Raw genomic sequence first — 23,521 nt, forward strand, 5'->3', positions numbered from 1 at the left:
TTATTAAATAGGCCTATATATTCTTAAACTGATTGACAACCCTAGTAATCATTGGAATGAACCCTAGGTATTGAGTGTATTAGTCCCATTACTTTGGTTTCTCTAGAGGCTCTGGCTCTTTTCGTGCACGGCCCACTGGATTTTTCTCTGCCTCTTCAGCGGTCACGAGGTGGAACTCTGCTTCTACCTTCCCCTTATAGATGAAAAACAGTTAAAATGCAATAATAGTTTTACTAGGTCACATGTTTGGGTGTACAGTCCCGTACATACTATTGTTTTGTACAGAACTAATCGTCCTCTTGGAATTATAAGGTTCAATCTGCATTTTGAGCAGTTTTGAGATATTGAGTTTCACAAGTTTTTGCATTCCATTCAATTTTGTAGATAGAACCTTTTTGTTTTTTAAATAAAAAGTCCCAAAATGTACACAACATAAAAAAAAAAAAAAACACACATAATGTAAACAAGTTGTCACACAATAAGAATATGTGAATAACTCAATTTTGACAAATGTCAGATAGAACCTTATAATTACAAGAGGACGAAATCTAAATGGATGATTTAACATGCCTTAATTTGTTCACTTACGTGATTGACTTTGACTAATGTATTTTTAATGCAAAGTTTTGATTGTTCATATGCTTACAAACATGTACAGTTTAATTCACTTTTTTTCTCCACTGAAATAATTTAATTCACATACTGTGAGTTCGGCAGATTTACTGAAGGGCCACCAGCCTTTGGAGCGTTTCTGCTGAAAGATAGAGATGTTCTCTGTGGTTTCTGTCAGCATTTCCATCTTACAAGCTTTAGCTGATTTAGCTCCACGTGGAAACCCATGCAGGTCCAACTCCACTGAGCCTGAGAAAAACATAAACATGACCATCAAGTATTAACAAATGTTGAGCCAAGGTTTTTGTTTGTTTGGTTTTTTTTTTAGGTATAATTTTGTATTTCTGCTATTGTAAGATAGCAGTGCTCTGGCAGCACTGATTTAATCCTATCAGGAGAAACTACAGAGCAGTTCTAGGGAGGATGTGATGCGTTCAGTGCATTCACAAAGTATTCGCAGCGCTTCACTTTTTCCACGTTTTATGTTACAGCCTTTTTCCAAAATGGATTAAATTCATTATTTTCCTCAAAATTCAATAAACCATACCCCATAATAATAATAAAAAAAAAAAATCACATGTACATAAGCAGCCTTTACTCAATACTTCGTTGAAGCACCTTTGGCACCAATTACAGTATTTTTGTGTATGATGCTACAAGCTTGGCACACCTGTTGGCAATTTCTCCCATTCTTCTTTGCAGGACCTCTCAAGCTCCATCAGGTTGGATGAGGAGCGTCGGTGCACAGCCATTTTCAGATCTCTCCAGAGATGTTCAATCGGGTTCAAGTCTCAAGGACATTCACAGAGTTGTCCCATAGCCACTCCTTTGTTATTTTGGCTATGTGCTTAGGGTTGTTGTCCTGTTGGAAGATGAACCTTTGCCCCAGTCTGAGGTCCAGAGCACTCTGGAGCAGGTTTTCATCAAGGATGTCTCTGTACATTGTTGCATTCATCTTTCCCTCGATCCTGACTAGTCTCCCAGTTCCTGTCACTGAAAAACATCCCAACAGCATGATGCTGCCACCACCATGCTTCACTATAGGGATGGTATTGGCCAGGTGATGAGCGGTGCCTGGTTTCCTCCAGACATGATGCTTACTATTCAGGCCAAAGAGTTCAATCTTTGCTTCATCAGACCAGAGAATTTTGTTTCTCATGGTCTGAGAGTCCTCCAGGCAGGCTGTCATGTGCCTTTTACTGAGGAGTGACTTCCGTCTGGCCACTCTACCATACAGGCCCACTACAGGTGAAGTGCTGCAGAGATGGTTGTTCTTCTGGAAGGTTCTCCTCTCTCCACAGAGAAATGCTGGAGCTCTGTCAGAGTGACCATCGGGTTCTTGGTCACCTCCCTGACTAAGGCCCTTCAGTTTGGCCGGGCGGCCCGCTCTAGGAAGAGTCCTGGTGGTTCCAAACTTCTTCCATTTAAGGATGATGGAGGCCACTGTGCTCACTGGGACCTTCAATGCTGCAGAAATTTTTCTGTACCCTTCCCCAGATCTGTGCCTCGATACAATCCTGTCTCAGAGGTCTACAGACAATTCCTTGGACTTCATGGCTAGGTTTGTGCTCTGTCATCCACTGTTAACTGTGGGACCTTATATAGACAGGTTTGTGCCTTTCCAAATCATGTCCAGTCAACTGAATTTACCACAGGTGGACTCCAATCAAGTTGTAGAAACATCTCAAGGATGATCATTGGAAACAGGATGCATCTGAGCTCAATTTTGAGTGTCATAGCAAAGGCTGTGAATACTTATGTACATGATTGTTTTTTTTTTTTTAAATACATTTGCGAAGATTTCAAACAAATTTCTTTTACATTGTCATTATGGGGTATTGTTTGTAGAATTTTGAGGAAAATAATGGATTGAATCCATTTTGGAATAAGGCTGTAATATGTGGAAAAAGTGAAGCGCTGTGAATACTTTCCAGATGCACTGTATAAACAGATGTTAAAGGGTCTTAAACCCAATATTTCTATGATTTTAACAATGTTATGTGTGTTGAACATGACAGAAGACAATGTTACCATCCGTTAGTTTTAATATCTAGGAGAAAACTATAGTAGTCAACATTTGAAGTGGATCAAAAAAGTTAATCAAAATTGTCCTAAGAACTAAGTTGTCCTAAGAAGAAGGTTTTAGGACAACTTTGATAAAAGATTTTGATCCACTTCAAATGTTGACTACTGTAGTTCATTTTAGTCTTTTTTGCGCTATTTTCTACCTCCAGGTTTAAATTCATCTTCAAGTCAATTGTACTGTAGTACGATGATGACTCATCTGTGTCTCATAATTATTCATGAGACTGCGTGTCCTTTTCCTATGAGAAGACGATTTGCTTAATTATTCACAAGAGCACACATTGATTTCCCATGACAGGGGCTTCAAACAGCGAGATCGCAAATAATAAGTGAAAGATGCAGTAATGGGTCAAAATGAGAGACAAAATAGTGTGTGAGTTTCTGCGTCACATATGTTCTCTCAAAACCATGTGTATTTTGTGTTGCATGTAATTGTAAATTGCAGAGTGCATTTGAGAGAGAGATTTCTTACCCAGGAAGTCATCAGAAGAAAGCCTCTCGAAGTCCCACACCTGCATCACAAGGACTGCAGGGATCTTCTGTTCAGTTTTGTCCAAAGAGTAGATGTTTTCTCGCTTTTGAACCACCACCACTTTCTCAGCTGGCAGGTAGTTAAAGGGGAACACAAAGCGCCAATTGAAGTTGCCCTCTCCGGTCAGAGAATTGTAATGGACATCAGTTTCCTGGCCGTCATCTTCAAGACCCTTTAACCACCTGAAGAACACATGAAATTCCTCAGATTTTACTGTTAGTTCTGATGTTGCAGGAAAAATATTCTTAAATCATAATGTTATGTATTAGGAATATTATAAACATACAGTTCCACCTGCAACAGTTCAGTATCTACACTAGAGTTCAAAAGTTTGGGGTTGGTAAAATTTTATATTTTTTTAAAAAGTCTCATGTTCATCAAGGCTGCCGGGTTTTTTAAATCAGAAATACAGTAAAACAGTAATATTACCATTTAAAACAGCTGTTTTCTAAATATTTTTAAAATGTCATTTATTCCTGTGATGTGATTACTTCAGTCACATGATACTTCAGAAACATTTCTTATTATTATCAATGTTGAAAACAGTTATGCTGCTTAATATTTTTTGGCAATCGTGATATTTTTAACGTTCTTTGATGAAGAGAAAGTTCAAAAGAACAACATTTATTTGAAATAGAAATCTTTTTTAACATTATAAATGTTTTAACTGTCACTTAAGATCACTTTATTGCATCATTGCAGATTAAAAGCATTAATTTACTGACCCCTAAACCTTTGAACAGTAGTGCATATTGAAAGACTTTTTCAATATATAAAGAATTAAGCATTTTCAATGATGATTGTAATCTACTAATGTTACCCTTTGACGTAAATGTCACTTGACTGCTGTCCTGTAATGAAGTTGGTGTCCTCTAGTATTACATCTTCAGTGTTCCAGATAATGATTCTCAGTTCATACCTTTATAAAAAAAATTTTTTAAAAAATGATTACACAAACCACTACTAACTTTACTGCACAACCCAGTAAAATGGTTTTATGGATCTTCAGCTCACCCTTTGGGTTTGCGAGGGGAAATGTCCACGGGAGGACCAGGATGAGGCATATCCATTGGAAAAATGTCCACCCACATCTGCAGATGGCCCTGAGGAACATGCAAATGGACAATTATTACAATCACTCCGCCACCTTAAATTGCTTATATATGCATTCTAAATGTATGTATAGTGAATTAAGGTTGCATAAGCCTCTAACACCACACATTACCTGGTCTATTCCTGGTTTGTCTTTGAGGTAGAGTGCACGAGTTTCAATATGCTCTGGGACAAGTTTACAGGCCCCACTGGTCAACTCAGACCACCTGTGCAGCACCTTCAGAGCCAAGTGCTCGAAGGACTCCACCATCTGATCTGTGAAGCAGCAGCAAGCACATTGCTCCTTTAGTTATTAATCAACATCATGATGTAAACCAAAAGAGTGACATACCTTCATCAGCAAATACAGTTTTCCCCGTGAAGACTTTGTTTCCTATGGTAATGTGTCCTGGAGAAAAGTGAGGGTTGTCTAGTCTGTTTTCTTTGCAAAGCTTAATCAACAGGTCCGTTGGCTTGATGCAGTCTCTCCATGCATTATAACCCTCACTAGGTGACATGAGATAATCAATTGATGCATCAAGAGTGGGCATCAAACGAATTTGAGAAGACCGTAAATGTAACAATATAAACACTCACATGGCATATTCAGCAGGCAGACCACAGGTAGCTCGATGCCTGCTGTAAAAACGGTTCTCCAAATCGATCTGTGTTTCTCCAATCAAATCATCACCACCAACAGTGTCATAGTCATAGATGAGAATAGTTAGCAGGGATTCCTTGGGGAAAGTGGCTTGAAATTCAAAGGATCTGAGCAGGAGAGGTAGATTGATAGAGAATGAAACACAATGAAATGAGCAGTTAATAGAATTTCAAAGTGAATTTCTCAATCATTGTGCTTGTTCACCTTCCAAACACTGGGTTGAGCTGCTTTGGGATGTAATTGACTCTGTCTTTGATCTCAGTTTTCCCAAGTTTCAGCACTATGTAAGGGTCTGCTTTGCCATCTGGATCCGCAGGGTGCAGGTTGAAGGCCTTAACAAGCATAAGAGTGTGAAATCACACAATCTTTCAGAAATCATTCTAATATGCTGATTCGGTGCTCAAGAAACATTTATTATTATTATCAATGTTGAAAACACTTTTTTTCAGGATTCTTTGATGAATAGAAAGTTTAAAACAACATCATTTATTTGAAATAGAAATTTAATTTTTATAAATGTCAATTTAATGCATTCTTCCAAAATAAAACTATTAATTTCTTTAAAAAAAAAAAAGAAACAAAAACTCTTGAACAGTAGTGTAAAGCTTATGCTGGTTGACCAGCATTAAAAGCTGAGTTGTTCTCGTCCGAAATCCATGCTGTTACGTTTTTGTTAGTGACACTAGATCCATTGAAATGCATGAACAAATGATAAGTAACAATTACCAAAAATCAACCAATATCAGTTTGCATCAATATTCCTGTATAAAAATGTGAAAGGCACTTACTGCAACTATGTACACACGGATCAGGACGTCTACTGCGGTGTTTGGAGGAATACCCTGGTTTATTTTAAACTGCCCAGAATCCAAATATCCATCCTCTTCCTCTTCATCCGTTTCTGGCATCTTGTACAGACAGAACCTGCCCTGATGGAGCAATCAATTATGATAATTCTGTGACCTGGATCTTAAAAAGCCTCCATGTATGTTATGGTTCTACATGCGAAACCAGTTTACCTTGAACTTCCCGACAAATCTCTCATCAGCAGAGCCGTCCTCCTCATTGGCCTTTCCTCGGTAGAGTTCAAAGGTTTTAACCCAGTCATCAAAAGGCCCAAACTCTGCCTCCAGCTCTTTGTCATACACCTGGAGTGATTAAAAAGTGAGTCTGCACATCTGTTTGATGAATAAATACAAATTTAATATATAGACAGTAATTGCATGTTTCACCTGTAATGTTGCAAGCCTGGGCTGTTCTATAACACTCTTGTAATTCATCTCTTTTTTTTTGTCCTTAAGACCTGATGCTAAAGATACCGCAGAAAATAACAGATCAAAATAACATGCACACAGTCTAACAGACAGTTTTTAAGAGATTAAAAGTAGATTAAAGAAGCAATTAAATATGTTTTTTTCACTTCCACCAAAGAGCAGTTTAAGTGTCTTCAACACCCAAAACAAACCAATCGGCTGACAACTTCCCAATGTACTGTCAATAACAGGAAACATAGGTAGCACTAATGCTTTCAAAGACTGCAAAAATTAGTAAGCTGTTATACACTGCCATTCAAATGTTTGGGGTCAGTATGATTTAAAAAAAAAAAAAAAAAAAAAAAAAAAGAAATTAATACTTTTTCATTATTCATATTAGAATTCATATTAGAAGGATCATGTGACACTGGAGACTGCAGTAATTACTGCTGAAAATTAAGCTTTGCCATCACAGAAATAAATTACATTTTAAAATATATTAAAAGAGAAAACAGTTATTTTAAATGATATTTCATAATATTTACTGTATTGTTGATCAAATGAACACAGCCTTGGTAACCAGAAGAGAATTCTTTCATTAACATTAAAAAATCGTAATGACCCAGCCCCAAACTTTCGAACGGTGGCGTATGTGCACAAAACCCCTAAAAAGGGGTGCAGATCTGGGCACACTGGGATTGCAAAATGTTGTGTGATCTCTTGTAAGCAGCATTTGCTGAAGTTTTAAATGACTATGTGGAAATTTAAATGTTCCATTCACATTTTTATGCTAATGCACAGTTTGCATAGGGAACAAAACATTCTGCAATCCTGTTGACCGCAGCAAGAGAGGAGGACCATGCAATGAACAGTCTCCCAGTCATTCTTACCCAGATTGATCAATCCTTCGGAAATAATGTTCTCCAGAGGAGTTACTGAAATACATCGTAATGTGGGCATGTTTGACTAAAGCTGGAGCATGATGTGACTACATGATCCAGAGGACAAGACTGATTCTGGAATTAACTCAGATATTACTTACCATTTTCAAAGAGCAGTGGAAATGGATTGTTTTCTTTTTGCTTTGCCTAAGAAAGAAGTTGTGTTACAAAACAACTAGTTAGCAAAAACCAAAAAACAAGACAAATAAAACTATCTGCTGCTAACAAACAAGTTTAGAAGCAGACCTGTTGGACCTTCTGCATTGATGCATAGTATTTCGACCACCAATCGATGACGTTATCAGCAGACTCATCGGCCGTGGTGCGTTTCTTCCTTTTAGTAGATCTTCTTTTGCTCTTTTTCGACACCTGGCATTGACGAAGGGTTTTATAGTACATAGTGTTTTTATATGCTTCTACTTGCACATATGTATTTCCAGGAATCAGGGGCATAGATTAAACTGGAGGGAAAAGCTGGAAGTTTGAGTTACATAATTGGTAACATTCACAATCTGATGTTTTCTCAAATGTTTAGTTAATCCAACTAAAAACAAACCTTCTGGTCCTGGAAGTCGGGCTCAGTTTTGGGGGGAGGGTGGATTATGTCCTCCTGCTCTATTTCAATGGCGATCTCCTCGTTTGGCGGTGGCACAACACTTTGCTGCAGAGACAGCAGAGACACTACAGGAGAAAAACAAACCATACTTTTAATTAGATTTAGGCAATCATTTTTATTGATTTTATTGATATTGATTTTATTGATACACTACAAAGCAATCCAGTCGAATGCGTTCAACCACTACTTCTGGAAGTGGTTGAAAGTGGACAAGCTCAAAAAGTTTTAAACCCTGTTTACACCTGTGTTTAGCGCCATCCATTTGCAGGGTTGTGGACTCGAGTCGCATGATTTGGACTTGACTTGGACTCGAGTCTCAAATTTGATGACTTGCGACTCGACTTGACATAATCAAAGATGACTTGCGACTCGACTTAGACTTTGACAACAATGACTCGCGACTTGACTCGGACTTGAGCCCTGTGACTTGGAAAGACTTGACCTACCTTCTAAAACCACAGATCAGAGTTGTAATAATCACTGTAGCACTGTATCATTGACGCATGATCATAGCGCTGATTAACGCTGCTTTCGCATGTTTGGCACTGAGCCAGAGAGCGCTTGATAGTGAGAGTGCGTTCAGCAGCGCGTGTCAGTTGTCATTTATCACACATTCAGACAGTTTTCAACCAAATAATGTTTTTTTTTTTCTTTTTCAGGCATTTAAATGCACAAGTACTAGCAAACCATTTATAATTTGAGAAAAAAAACACACTGATGTCTAAGTAAGTGGAAATAATAAACCTTTCATATATAATTTTGAGACATGTTTTTTTTCCCCCCACAACAAACGCACATTTTAGCCTATAGGTAACTATAAAGTCTTCTCCGTTCACCAGCCACTCACTTTCATGTCTTTCGGGAGAAATGGATGGATTTACGTTTTGTAAATGACAGGCACGTAGCCCCAAAAAGTGTCACGTGACGCTTGATACGTCGCCATGGAAATAGAAATAGAAATGTTCTACAATTACTCATAGACAGTAAAAGACACTCACATTGACTCTCTCTTAGTGTTAAGTACGGTAGCACAGCATTTTTAAATGACTGTCTTCATGAGTTTGTCTGCATCCATGTTGCATGTTTCCTCTCTCATTGATTTTGCCATTGTTAATAGGTTACCAATAAAATAGTTTTTTTTTTCACTGCCTTTTCCTTATTTTTTCACACGTAAGAACAATCCCTAAATTGAACTGAGATAGATGGGTGCCCTTAGTGAAAATTTATCGCAATAAATATGAAATTGAACTGCTAAGTCATGAACATATTTTAAAAGCCTTCCTGATATAAATTAGTATACATTTCATATAGTAATTAACACTGAGACACTAATTTGTGCAAAAAGCACTAATGACTTGTTTAAGACTTGAATCTTAAACTCGAGGACTTGCAACTTGACTTGGACTTGCCTGTCTTGACTCGGGACTTGACTTGGGACTTGAATGCAAAGACTCAAGACTTACTTGTGACTTGCAAAACAATGACTTGGTCCCACCTCTGTCCATTTGTGATCTAATCGACCAAAATGCATCCTAATTCCAGGTGTAAACAGGGCCTAAATTCTGCAGGATTGAGCATCCCTGCCCGAGTCCAATATATACCATATTATATTATGCATTACTGGGGGCTCTGGATCATAATATTTTCCCAAGACATTAAGTATTTGGTACAAGTTGTATAGGTTAGATCGTGTTCGATTTTTTGTTGAAGAAATCTGATGAGACATTAATGAAGAACTGTGGTCTTTGTTTGACTTGTTATTTTTTATTAATTAGGGCTGTTATTGTGACTGTAACTGGGATGTGCGTTACCTGCTATGTTTCTGGCCTCCTGTTGGGGTTGTTGGATCGGTGAAGGGATGTGCTTGAATAACGCCAAGTTGTTGATCATATGACTACCCACAAGTGTGCTCCGTCCAAAGGCCCTCCAGTCTACCACGGTGATGGTAAGAGGAGGGAGGAGGTGTTCGTCTTCAGGCAGCTCCTACAAAACAGCGGCCACAGACATGCTGAGATCAGCAGAACACCAGTGATGAGATCAACAGCGATGAATCACATGAGCAAGGCCATGGGGACGACACCATATATGTCAACATTAAACACAGAACCCTGTTGTTGAAGCAGTTGACTAACCACATCAAAGGCATCCACAAGTATTGTGAAGTTCGGGTTTTTCTTGTAACTCTGTATCACTGAGGAGTTGACGCCTGCTCCTGCGCACTTGATAAAAACTTGAGGCCGATCGACAGATAAGAGCTGAACTTTCTTCAGTTCTCTGAGGCCCCAGAACAAAACCTGCAGTGCACATAAATACAAACTCAACAATACTTGTACTCAAAGTACAGGCAAAACTCAACAATACTTGTACTCAAAGTACAGACAAAACACTTATAGTATACACTGAAAAAAGCTACATTAACATTGTCAAAATGGTAGATCCATGTTACACATACCAAAATTACAAATTTTAAAAACAAGCGTGACACCAAATAATAGTGAGACCTGATACATAGACCAAAGGACTATTTCCAACTATTATCATGCAGTTTAGTCTTGATATTGAGATGCTTTTAAAAGATACAGCAAAGAGGAATACACAACACTTTTGGGAAATGGTAGATGAGTCAAGATTATAGTAGTTTGATACCAGCAGAAAAAGCTGACTACAAAAGTTTTCTGAAGTAGATGTCCCAAGTTGACAAGTGAAAGATGATTTACACAGTGCAGTGTACTGGTGGGAGTTAAACCTGAATTATTTAAATCTGTATGAAACATAAATAAACATAAATAAATAAATAAAATCAATAGTTCATTAATGATTTTCAAGAATAATGATGGGCTAGAAATTCAAATAACAACCACCAATCTCTCTAAAAGAAAACACATATAAAGCATCCATTATCAATGTATGAAATTAAATGGCTGCAAAAATACAAATCTCAAAATCTGTCTCACACTATGAAAAGATATGTAATGTTTCCAATTCACTGCTTGAAATCTATGCATTTTTACAGCTGTCAGCTAAACTAAAGAACAATGCAATGTACTTTAATAAGATTTTCCCTTTGTTTTGCTTTTTTTTTTGTACTTTACATATAAACAGTAAGTTATAGATTTTGCACCTCAATTCTGTACTTGCAGAGCACAGGTCGGATGTATGAAGGTACAGGAATAACCCCTCCATCTGGCTCATCTAAATCAGGGAGTTTGTTCTCTCCTGACTGTGAGATCTACAGCATCATGGGTAAGACAAACAGCAGACACCATATTAGTTTCTGCATTAGATTAGACAAACTTGTAGAGCACATACATAACTTATTATTTTTAAGACTAGACCTGAATGAGTTCAAAGGCTCCCAGTATGTCTCCTCCTGACAGGCCGCCACAGAACAATGGACTGTACTGCAGCTGAGGAGGGGTGTATCGCTCCTCTGACAGTTTGACTACAGGAACAGCCACTGTTGACCCCAGGTACTCTGTACCCTGGAGAGAGCAAACAGGTCACAGCATTTAAGACAGACTGATAAATAATGCAAAATATAAAAGAAATATAGCTACATATCAAGCTTAATTCAATTACAGAACCATTAGAGAAGTGCTACATTTGTGGTCTTAGGTGAATGTGCTTTCCTTACCACTGCATCATCATCATACACTTCAATAACAACTAGCGGGGGCTCCTGGACTATTTCACAAAGCCCTCCATACAGAGACACATTATTTATCAGAATCAGCTGATTCCACGTGGGAGTCAATGTTTGCTTGATGATCTGAAAAATTACAATTCGGACAAATATGAATAACCTTTTCACATTATAAGGTTATTTGTTTTGTGGCAATTTTATCTTTTGTGACTAATTATCCAGAATCAAAGAATATTTGTGAAATAGGTGCTATAAATTTTCTAAAATATTCTTTGACAACAGATTCACTTAACTTACTTTACCTCAAAACCTTGTACTTTTTTTATAGAACATAATATTCTATGTATATAATATTCCATATATGGGTCAGTGACAAATATGGTGCGTTAAGATGAGAAATTCAAAAATCTTTTAAAAACCTGTTTTAAAAGCATGCATCAGGTACGTTAAAATGTATATAGTGTGTCTAAGTTGATTTTATGTTGATAAAAATGACATTTGCACAATTTTTTACTAAAGTTAAAAATGAATGTACCTAAAAATGTCAAATGGTGTAACCGCCAAAGAATGAGAAATATTAAATATTTTATCCACCTAGATGGCATATAAGCTTACTTATAGAAATATATACTTCAATTTAAAATATCAAATGAAAAATAATTTTATTAGAGTTATCTCTAAATGTAAATTTTAATGTGTTTTTGCTATATTTGGTGGGACACATGCTGAAAACACATCTGTTTTCTAAATAATCTTTGACAAATTATGTTAAAATTGTTTAAAATCATTTTATTACACTAAACTAGATGATTACATTTTATTCCACATTAACTTTTCTTTAAATAATTATATTTTTTATGAAAAATACTGGTTATGCCAATTGACACAAACCAGTTACACCACCTGACCATGTTGCTTCTACAGCCAAAGGCCATTGTTTGTTGAACAAATTGATACTGAAAATCAAGCATGACAGTCAGCAAGTTAAGTTAAGTGGTTTCAGTGATGAAAAACAACATCTGGCAACAAGAAATAATCATAGTACTGAACAGTGAAATCATGTCTTATATATTTTACAATTAAAGGGTTAGTTCACCCAAAAATGAAATTTCTCTCATTAATTACTCACCCTCTTGTCATTCCACACCCATAAGACCTTTGTTCATCTTCAGAACACAAATTAAGATAATTTTATCTCCCATAGAAAGCAACGAAATTACCCCTTTCAAGGTCCAGAAAGGTACTAAAGACAGTCGACGTGACTACAGTGGATCAACCTTAATATTATGAACAGACGAGAATACTTTTTGTGTGCAAAAACAAAACAAAAATAGCAACTTTATTAAACTATTTTGTCTCTTCCCTGTCATTCTCCTATGCTGTTGACATGGTAAACACACTGCAGAAACTCCAGGTTTTACGTCAGAACACCAGCTCATTATTGGCCAGGCCCTGCGTCAGTCTCACACGCATGTGCTGTGCTGATCACGTGATCAGCTTTGGCCAATACTGAGCTGGCATTCGGACATAAACAAGGAAGCCTTCACTGTGCTTACTGCGTCAGCTGCGTGAGGATAATGACAGGGAAGAGAAGAGATTGTTGAATAAAGTAATTATTTTTGTTTTGTTTTTGTGCACAAAAAGTATTCTCATCTCTTCATAACATTAAGGTTGAAACACTGCAGTCACGTTGACTGTTTTAACAATGGCTCTACAACCGTTCTGGACCTTGAATGTGGTCATTCCATTGCTTTCTATGGGAGATAAAAAAAAAAGCTCTCAGATTTCATTTAATTTGTGTTCTGAAGATGAACAAAGGTCTTACATGTTTGGAACGACATGAGGGTGAGTAATAAATGACAGAAATTTCATTTTTGGGTGAATTAACCCTTTAAAGAACAATATCTGATAACAAGAAATCATCAAAGTGATGATTTCTTAAGAAAAAAATATCTGATACCAGGATCAAAATTCACTGGTGCTCTGTGATGAGCCACTGTTTCCTTGCTTGAAACTATATCAATTTATCTATTGGGGGAAAAGGGGCTCTGTTATGTCGTTTTAATTATAAAATATTAGAAATTTAATTAATTGTATTTTATAGATGTAAATTGTAGTCTTTGGTTAAATGCACAATATGTAAGACTTTTGGATTAAAATATCCAAAAACCACTTGGACAATTTTATATATTTTGTTGACTTGTGTACTTATATTATGCCAGATGTTTCCAAGCATGTTTAAACCTAGAGAAATAATAACCAGGACACGAGCCGTGTCCATGCGTCGCCTATCAATGAGATCTAGGTCCACCAGGGGTCCTTCTTTGTGATATAATTTCCTGTCACATGGTTTTCTTGCACAATATTAACAAAATGGCTCCTTGAATGGTGATTACACCACCTTGACACTTCAGGAATTTGACTTGACGCCTATGATTCCCCAAATTATTTATAATATTCAGAACAATGGTGTTACATTTATTTTTATTTACTATTAAACTGTTCTAATGTAAGATTATGCCAAACTAGATAATATGGTGTTTTATTGAGAATTTCACCTTTTTTAAACAAGATAAATTATTTGGTACTAAGTTTTTATGGTTACACCACATTGACATTTTTGCAATCAATCCCCAAATATTCTCTCAAAATTTATTAAAACCAGAAATTTTAGACTTGGTCCTCAAAAAAGAGAATGTATGCAAGTAATTTTGCAATTTTTACCCTTTTAAATTTAATTTAAAAAAATGTCACGTCATTGACCCATATATATATATATATATATATATATATATATATATATATATATATATATATATATATATATCCACCTTATTCCTGACGAGTCTGCTATGTTTTGAATTATGGGTGGCACTTCCAGTTTGGGGAACTTCCATTCAAAAAGACTGAAATGAATCATTTCAAATTATAAGGTTGTCCTACAAATAAAGCTTATCTGTCAGTTTGACTGAATGTCAATTTTCCTTTCATGTTTTATTTTCAGACATCATGAGAATAACGTAACGATTGGTATTTTAACATGTGGCAAGAGCTCTTTTCAGTCGCTGCATTCTTTTCCTCATTATTATTTTCTTTTTTCCCTTTGCATTCCGCTGTTATAGTACAAAAAAGGATAACATAATACTGCACATTTGTGGCATGTTCTCCTGATTTAATTTGCAATATATCCCATTAATAATTCACTGGAATGCATGAAGAATCTCTCGATTTTCTCCTCAAATCCTCACGTCTCTTTCCAGGTTTGTTTTTTTTCATAGGTAAATACAATTTATTATCTGTCAAAATGATGGAAATCACTTTGAAATACTAACATGCAATGCTGAAGTTAATGAACATTCTTGATTAAGGCAATGTATGTTACATAATACAGATATATATTACTACAGTAATATTTAACCCGTCCGTTATTGCTGTGGAAAGAATCACGCTTTTGGGATTATTCATGGTCTGTTGAAAGTACCTTGTTGATGCTTTTACACTTTTAAATGTCCTTTTAATGATCGATGGTTGAAGGGTGAGTAGAATAATGTCATCTCATTGTACCCAGTTAAAACAAAATGTATTATTGCATTCATAGAGCAAGCTTTTCACTACTGATTTTTTTTTTTTTTACAGCTTAACGGAAGTCACACCTATAATTCGCGCAAAGCGTAATGGGGTGTAGGAATAAGGTGGATATATATATATATGAAGAGTTTGGTTCCAAAACGCGATAAACGCCATTTTCAAAAAATTGAGTTTCCACCAAAATCAGTATTGTATCTGGTCGGTATTGAAAAGTCATTTATTACTTTTGCGCAAAATGAGATATCCGTCGTGTTATTCTGTCATGTTTTCTCCCTTTCTTCCCAAAACGCGACAAACGCCAGTCTCCTTTTTCTGCAGAACGTGATATATCCACTCTCAACCAATCACAGCGCACCATTCCACACACTGTAAACATTAAAGCCTTTTACAAAAGCCGTTTTTAATACCAATGTACTCGGCAAATGTGTTTATTTAACAGTGCGGTGGCGCCAGATACTCTTTAATCGGTAATGACAAATAATTCATAACATTAACAAGATGACCATTTTGGGAGCGACGGCTGAATGAATTTTTAGTAAAATGGCTGAATATAAGATAAATATTGGCAAAGTTTAGACTCTGTCATATATGTGAATCAACTTACTTTGTTGTGTATTTTCAATTTGAAAAATAACTTTTATATTGATGGATTAATTGCATTTTGGGAAAAAAATAATACGTTTTTATAATAAACTTTTTAAAATCAAAATGTAGATTTGAATTTTTAATGTTTTTATATCCAAAAGATGCTATGTGAAAGTTTGAAACAGAAAATAGGGGTTTTCATCTTGCCAATTTTTTGGTAAAGAAAACACCTTTTTACTCAAAATAATCAAAATGAGTTATTGCGTTTTGGAACCAAACTCTTCATATATATATATATATATATATATATATATATATATATATATATATATATATATATATATATATATATGTATAGCACTTCTGGTTAGATGTTAACTGCATTTCTGTACTTGTACTCTGCACAATAGATCAAATAAACTCATGCTTACACCAGTGTTTTGGCTATAGGACAGAAAAGACACCCAGGCAAAGGGGTCTGAGAGGCCAGTGTTGTCTGCTGCGATGAGACCACGAGCCTGGTACATATGAGCCCTTAGCTGGAACATGTGCTTCTCTGTGTACCAACAACAAACAGGGCCAAACAGCAAGACAACATGCCAATCAATATCTTACAGAGAAAAAGAAACATAGACAAAGAAAAATAACTCTTCCTAGCAACATAGAGCGCTGAGCAATCTTGCCTGTGTAGCGTAAATACTCAGGAGGAGGGCCAGTCCTGTCCTTAGATGAGACGCCTTCCAGTTCAAAGCCTGATGGGAGATCGTTCAGCATGCAGGATGAATCTCTGCAAGTCCCCAGCCACAAGTACACATCAAGTTTAGCCTGGACGGTCCACCCCGGTCCACGCTTCCCTGGAGGCTGAAATACACATTTTTATGAATATGTAATGAATGTTTCCTTTTAAAAGTTACAGGTTAAAGCCAGAGTTTAGCTTTTGATATTAGAGTTCAAACCTTGAGGAACAGAGTCTTGATCTTCCCACAGTCTCGGCCTCTCTGCTCTGGGCTTTCAGAGAACAGCAGGTGACGAGCAGGGATTCTTGCATAAGCCAGACGCTTGTTATTACTGACCAGACACACAAACACATCTGGTAAAGTGTGCTGAGGCTGAGACAGGCAAAAGATGAAGAGTTATATTAGTAATGATGTAGACTTACACTACACATATGACAGTTCAAGGATTTGTATATAACATAATGACACAAAATAACAACCTCTTCCACCAGAAATCTCAGTTTCTTTTTGATTTTCTGGACTTCCAGCAGCATCTCTTTTACAGTCAAAGATCTCCTTTTGGGCTCAAGAAGTCCTCCTGCTACTTCAGTCATACTCTCCTGAAGAGCAGCAAATAAAATATACATACACTACCAGTCAAACATTTTAATACTTATTCTTGACAGAATTTATGTTCTTATGATCTTAAAAATCTTTTTAATTTAAAGACATACACTTAAATGCTTGACACTAGTTTTGCAGACAAATTTATAGTGCACCTACAAATTAATTTCATTACATATTTTTTATACAATTTTGGTGTTTTTGACTAAATAAGGGCTAGATAATGGAGTAATGACAACACAATAGACAACACAATAATTCATAGTCATACAGGATTAATAAAAGACAGAGAGCTCTTCTGAAGTTTTACAAATAGAGGTCTATAAAAAACAGCTTATGAGAGCATGTATAAATGAGACCCACCAGCTCCTGTTTGCACAGAGTGAGCCTCTTTTTGTCCAGTAAGGTCAAGTTGCTTCCCTTCACCTTCTTTTCAGCAAAAGCAATAAACTCTCTGCAAAAAAATGCCGTTAAATTCAGCATAAACATAATTAGGATACAGTTGTGGAATTTCAATAATGTGTGGACATTAGGAAGGAAGAAAGAAAGCCTTTATAAAAAAGGGATAGTTCACCCAAACATTCAAAGTATGTCATTATTTATTCACCCTTATGTTGTTCTGAACATGAATGACTTTCTTTCTTCTGTGGAACACAAAAGAATAATGTTTTCAACTGTTTTTGCATACAATGAAAGTCAATTGGGTCCAAAATTACATTAGACCACATTGACTTTCACTGTATGGACCAAAAAAAGAAAGAACCACAGAAGAAAGAAAGTTATACAGGTTTGGAGCGACATGAGGGTGAGTAAATGATAATGATAGAATTTACATTTTTGGGTGAACTATAATTTTATAGGGCTCATGAGCAACATTTTTTTATTATCTTGTAAAATAAAACACTGTTAACTTTCAAATTTCAGAACTTCTTCCACCTAAACTGACACAACAGTGACATCTACTGGGTGTTCAGAAACTTGGTTCACCATCACATCTATGGTACAATAATGGAAAAAAAAACTTAACTAACATTAAGTGGACCTCAGGTGAAAATAATTATAATAATACATTTCTTTGAGGCCTACTAGATGTAAAGTGTGTAATGGGATCTGCTTTTGTTCTGGTATCACTGATATATATATATATATATATATATATATATATATATATATATATATATATATATATATACATACAGTACAGTTCAAAAGTTTGGAACCACTAAGATTTTAATGTTTTTAAAAGAAGTTTCATCTGCTCACCAAGGCTACATTTATTTAATTAAAAATACAGTAAAAAACAGTAATATTGTGAAATATTATTACAATTTAAAATAACTGTTTTCTATTTGAATATATTTCACAAAGTAATTTATTCCTGTGATGGCAAAGCTGAATTTTCAGCATCATTACTCCAGTCTTCAGTGTCACATGATCCTTCAGAAATCATTCTAATATGCTCATCTGCTGCTCAAGAAACATTTAATGTGTACAATTGTACAAAATATTTGTGTACAATATTTTTTTTCAGGATTATTTGATGAATAGAAAGTTCAAAAGAACAGTGTTTATCTGAAATCTAATCTTTTGTAACATTATAAATGTCTTTACTGCCACTTTTGATTGATTTAATGCATCCTTGCTGAATAAAAGTATTCATTTCTTTAATTTCTTTTCAAAAAAATAAAAATAAAAATTCTTACTGACCCCAAACTTTTGAACGGTAGTGTATAATGCTACAGAAGCTTTGTATTTCAGATAAATGCTGTTCTTTTGAACTTTCTATTCATCAAGGAATCCTGAAAAAAAAGTACACAACTGTTTTCAACATTGAAAATAATCATAAATGTTTATTCAGCAGCAGATCAGCATATTAGAATGATTTCTGAAGGATCATGTGACACTCAAGACTGGAGTAACGATGCTGAAAATTCAGCTTTGCATCACAGGAATAAATTACTTTGTCAAATATATTTAAATAGTACACAGTTATTTTAAATTGTAATAATATTTCACAATATTACTGTTTTTTACTGTATTTTTAATTAAATAAATGTAGCCTTGGTGAGCAGACGAAACTTCTTTTAAAAACATTAAAAATCTTAGTGGTTCCAAACTTTTGAACTGTACTGTATATATACTGTTAATTCCCTTAGGGTCTTTAGACCTACCTGGCATCTTTTCTAAATTCCCGAAGAACATGGTGCATGAGAGACCATGCCTCTGGAGACAACATTTTATCCAATTCTGCCACCTTAGCGATTCCCTCCTCCTGACAAGCATTAATTGAAAATAACCACATGAACTACTAGCTGATCACACAGTAATATAATAAAACAGTCTTGTGTTGAAGGCTCACATACAAACATCAGGGCGATTGTGTCCAGCATGTTGGCATGATGGAGTCGGTAAGCTCGATCCTCCCAGCTGCTATAAACATACACACAGGGCTTTTGTGCTGTGATGGGTAAGTGCATGTAGTGCCTGCACAAAACAAGATTATGGGTCCAGTTTTGCACATGAATAAAGTATTCCCCATTATTTAATGAAGGTATAAACTTGTTTTTTGATCTGAGCACCTCTGTGCATCTCCGAAAAGAGGTCTCTCTGGTGTTGTCGTAGATTTGCACGTCATTGTTTCTGCGGTGTCCAGAAGAGGAGTGGTAAGGGACAAATCTTCAAGCTTTTTCTTCGAAGGAGGCGGTGCAGCACCGTCAATTAAATTCCCAAAGTTACCTGAAAAAAACAAGTACACATTTAAAGGGGTCATATACTATCATATTATAGTTAGTTCTTCAGGTGTTATGTAATAATGACATCTATCATGCCTTCTCAAAATGCTCACTCCTAAAATCATATAACAATATCATAATTTTGACACAATCTGTTTAAAGGTCCCGTTTTTCGTGTTTTTTTGAAGCTTTGATTGTGTTTATAGTGTGCAATATAACATGTGTTCATGTTTCGCGTGTAAAAAAACACAGTATTTTTCACATAATTTACTTATCTGTATACCGCTGTTTCCACTGTCATAAAAACGGGCTGATGACTTCCTTGTTCTATGAAGTCCCTCCTTCAGAAATACGTAACGAGTTCTGATTGTGCCAGCGGTTCCTGTGTTGTGATTCGACAGCAGCTTAGCGAACCTTGCCCGGAAAGGTCACGCCTCTTACCATAACGTGGAGATGCACGCGCTCAGTGTTACTGTAAACATGTCTTTAATTTTACCCTATCAATTTGAGCCGGAATCAGACCCGGTGATTGGACTGCGGGATGAAAATAACAGCGTTTCGACGACATGGCGACAAACACACTCTACAAACGCAACTCTTGTGTATTCCTGTGGGCGGAGGTTAGTCAAAAAACTGTTTTAGTGACGTCATTAAAGAAGGAAGTAGAGGGATGTAGTCCAAACTGGCCGTTCGATGTAGGCGACTTCTGTTAAATAAAATATCTCGCTTGGCATTGAACTTTGAGCTTTAAAATTTTACAGATTTTATTTATACTCTAACAACAACATTACACACTAACTAAAGTTTGAAACATGGGATCACGAAGAACGGGACCTTTAAATGACATTAAGTACGTTCAGTGTGTTTAATGTATTGCTAAGTAATTAATTACTGTAATTTAATTACTTTCTCTTGAAAAAGTAAGAAACGGGATTACTCAACACTTCTGTAATTTAATTTTTTACTTCTGAAGTAATTGCATGAAATATGTTAGACTAGAAGAATTCTATATATTTTGAATTTTTTTTTAATTTAACATCAAAATGTTAATGTTAAAATGTATGTTTTTCATGTAACCTTCTCCCTTTAATAAGTTTGGTCAGTTCAAGAATAAATTATGCAATTTAATATTATTTATTTGAAAGAAATAAAAGAGCAGTTTCATATCTATTCTTGTATTGTTTAACTGGTTGAGGTTGATATGGGATTTAGAAATTAATTAGTAATAAGCAATGCAATACTTTTTAGAGAGTAATTAGTATAGTAATCTAATTACACTGTTGAAGATGTAATTAGTAGCTAACAATACATTTTTTAGAGTAACTTACCCAACACTCAGCACATTATAGTTATTTTTATTTCTAAGTAATTTAACTGCAAAAAATATATTTATCTGTGTCCGACATATTGTGTGCGATCAGGTTACCACAAGATTTAGAACTGACGCTCAAAAAGAGCTGTAACCATCAAGCTCTGTTCAATCCTGTAACCAAGATTATTAAAGGGATAGTTCACCCAAAAATGAAAATTATCCCATTATTTACTCACCCTGAAGTCATCCTAGGTCTTCTTTCAGACGAACACAATTGGAGATATATTTAAAAATATCCTTAGTTCTCCAAGGTTTAAAATGGTTGTGAATGGCTGCCAAAATTTTGAAGACAAAAGAAAAAATGCATCCATCCATAAAAAAATGAATCCATATGACTCCAGGGGGTTAATAAAGGCCTTCTGAAGCAAATCAATGTGTTTGTGTAAGACAAATATCCTTATTTAAAACTTTATAAAGTAAAATAACGAGCTTCTGGCGCGACAGCCATACGCATTCGATGTATGTCCAAAAAGCGTAAACTTCCATGATGTAGTACACAATGCCATGATGTAGTACGCGTTATAGCCATTATAAACCTTGGAGGACTAAGGTTATTTTTAAATATATCTCCGATTGTGTTCGTCTGAAAGAATTTAGTGATATACATCTAGGACAGCTTGAGGGTGAGTAAATCATGGGATAATTTTCATTTTTGGGTGAACTCTCTCTTTAATGAAAACAAAAATTGCTTAAGATTACGCAAACTCCTAACTTCATTACTTTTTCTGGTCATGGTAAGAGTTTCAAACCCTATTTTGAACCTATTTGTGGATAGTGCCTTTTATGTTGTTGAATGTAAATTCTGTCATGTTTACCAATGGTGAACTCAAGGCTGATAGGTCTATCACCGATTCTTCTGTCAATCATGGAAGCCTCGAACACACAGCCAAAGAGCAGGAAGGTTTCCATGTCTTCATCATTAATCTAAATTTAAGTTAAACAATGACTTGGGTAGCTTAAATATAATGGAAAAGTATGTAAAAAGGATGGGGGATAAAAAAAACTGACAGATTAAAGAATGAACACCTTCTGTGTGGGCTCCACTGCCATCACCTCGGGTCCTATAGTTTTGGACTTCTCCTCCTCACCTCCAGCTCCCGTCCCAGTTTTGGGATCTTTCCCCACTGCTTTCCCTCCCTTGGTATCTTTCAGACTGATCTTTGAAAGCAGGGATTTAGATTCAGCACCTCCAGACAGGATGTCCACACCCAGTTCTATGTAAACCCTGCCTCTGTAGGACACCCCCTCTCCAACACCCTCGTTCAGCTCCTGGCTGTCGTCCACCAGTGTGGAATTACGAAGTGAGCCGTAGAGGTTGATCCATGCCGGTCCGAATGTGGGCAGGAAACCTTGAGAAGAGCAATGAACGATGAAAGAGTAGGGTATGTTGTATATTGTTTTTCTAATACAATAACATTCAGACATTTTTAAATGTGACCAAGGTGTCCAAATACTTTTGGTGCCACTTGGCCTATAATTCAAAACTACTACTTCTTTAACAAAGTAATGAAATGGCAAACCGTTGTCTCCATCATTGTCGTTTGAGATGGTGTGCAGATCAATGTAATGAGTCCCAATGGCCACATCATTCATGCTTCCCTCATCCAGAACCCGGATTTTCAGTCTTTGACACAGTGGAGGAAACATCTCCTTAAACACCACCTGCTCGTTCCATACTGGTTCTGCTGTGCTCTTCTGAGTAGACGTCCTGCCCTTTCAATCAGGAAAGAAAACGAGTGTCGTTAAGAGATTTCGGAAGAATCTTACACAGCTCTTGCTATAACCACACTTACCCAGGGAAACAAACAAACAAACAAAAACCAATAAAACCGCCAAAACACAGGTCGTTCACACAGGTCGCGTTCTTGTCTTAAAAAGCGCGCGAAGCCGCCCATCAAACGAAAAAGAACGCAACGCTCGAGACGCGTGACATTTAAACCTTCCAAACTTATTTGACATAACGTCTAATGCCGAAAAAGAACCGACTTGGACTAAGAACTATTTATATATTTATAAGTCATTTATATGTTACATTTTTGTTTTTGTCCTGCTCAAAATGACCTGTTGTTGTATGGAAGAAGATAGGCTACGTAACGATTTCTGATTTTTTGTGGCCTAGGCCTAGGTTTGAAATGACATGAGGACAGTGTACTGTTAGCTAAAACTATTAAAAATCGTTTGAGATAATAAAGAAATAAACCTGAAATAAAATTAAAAGGCTATTAATGAAAAACTTCAACTTAAAAAAAAACCCTTAAACTAGAGTTAGAAATGTTGTCTTGGCAACTAACTGATATAAATATGTTTAAACTAAAGAACTAAAATTACAAAAAAGGAAAAATGAATCTATATAGAAATATTTTAAATAAAAATAAAACGAATAAAAAATGAAAACAATACATAAAATGACTAAAATCATAAATACTAAAATTAAAATGAAAACATTTTATTATGAACTGCCCCTTTAAA

General features: G+C 35.8%; 1 protein-coding gene across 4 annotated transcripts in view; it reads right to left on the reverse strand.

Moving 5' to 3' along the window:
• Window positions 1-23,521, reverse strand: part of fer1l6 (fer-1 like family member 6) — a 29,002-nt gene that overhangs the window by 782 nt on the left and 4,699 nt on the right. The window contains exons 1-33 of one of the 4 annotated variants that reach the window (XM_048193336.1): window positions 22,846-23,389; window positions 22,573-22,765; window positions 22,079-22,401; window positions 21,868-21,976; window positions 19,528-19,684; window positions 19,312-19,432; window positions 19,120-19,220; window positions 17,312-17,402; window positions 16,825-16,944; window positions 16,565-16,717; window positions 16,292-16,469; window positions 16,040-16,164; window positions 11,427-11,561; window positions 11,128-11,274; window positions 10,914-11,021; window positions 9,925-10,086; window positions 9,604-9,775; window positions 7,733-7,857; window positions 7,423-7,545; window positions 7,278-7,323; window positions 7,126-7,170; window positions 6,215-6,291; window positions 6,002-6,130; window positions 5,771-5,911; window positions 5,187-5,314; window positions 4,919-5,089; window positions 4,674-4,828; window positions 4,455-4,597; window positions 4,244-4,332; window positions 4,050-4,148; window positions 3,170-3,411; window positions 704-861; window positions 93-193 (exon numbers count right to left, since the gene is read on the reverse strand). In XM_048193336.1, coding sequence (XP_048049293.1) covers window positions 93-193; window positions 704-861; window positions 3,170-3,411; window positions 4,050-4,148; window positions 4,244-4,332; window positions 4,455-4,597; window positions 4,674-4,828; window positions 4,919-5,089; window positions 5,187-5,314; window positions 5,771-5,911; window positions 6,002-6,130; window positions 6,215-6,291; window positions 7,126-7,170; window positions 7,278-7,323; window positions 7,423-7,545; window positions 7,733-7,857; window positions 9,604-9,775; window positions 9,925-10,086; window positions 10,914-11,021; window positions 11,128-11,274; window positions 11,427-11,561; window positions 16,040-16,164; window positions 16,292-16,469; window positions 16,565-16,717; window positions 16,825-16,944; window positions 17,312-17,402; window positions 19,120-19,220; window positions 19,312-19,432; window positions 19,528-19,684; window positions 21,868-21,976; window positions 22,079-22,401; window positions 22,573-22,765; window positions 22,846-22,947 — 4,469 coding nt within the window. In that variant the 5' untranslated portion in view covers window positions 22,948-23,389. Of the gene's footprint in view, window positions 1-92; window positions 194-703; window positions 862-3,169; window positions 3,412-4,049; window positions 4,149-4,243; window positions 4,333-4,454; window positions 4,598-4,673; window positions 4,829-4,918; window positions 5,090-5,186; window positions 5,315-5,770; window positions 5,912-6,001; window positions 6,131-6,214; window positions 6,292-7,125; window positions 7,171-7,277; window positions 7,324-7,422; window positions 7,546-7,732; window positions 7,858-9,603; window positions 9,776-9,924; window positions 10,087-10,913; window positions 11,022-11,127; window positions 11,275-11,426; window positions 11,562-16,039; window positions 16,165-16,291; window positions 16,470-16,564; window positions 16,718-16,824; window positions 16,945-17,311; window positions 17,403-19,119; window positions 19,221-19,311; window positions 19,433-19,527; window positions 19,685-21,867; window positions 21,977-22,078; window positions 22,402-22,572; window positions 22,766-22,845; window positions 23,390-23,521 lie in introns of those variants that run through there. The other 3 variants (XM_048193334.1, XM_048193337.1, XM_048193335.1) reach the window with 3 other exon arrangements.

The sequence above is a fragment of the Megalobrama amblycephala genome, linkage group LG6, assembly GCF_018812025.1.
Source record: "Megalobrama amblycephala isolate DHTTF-2021 linkage group LG6, ASM1881202v1, whole genome shotgun sequence".
Classification (NCBI taxonomy): Eukaryota; Metazoa; Chordata; class Actinopteri; order Cypriniformes; family Xenocyprididae; genus Megalobrama; species Megalobrama amblycephala.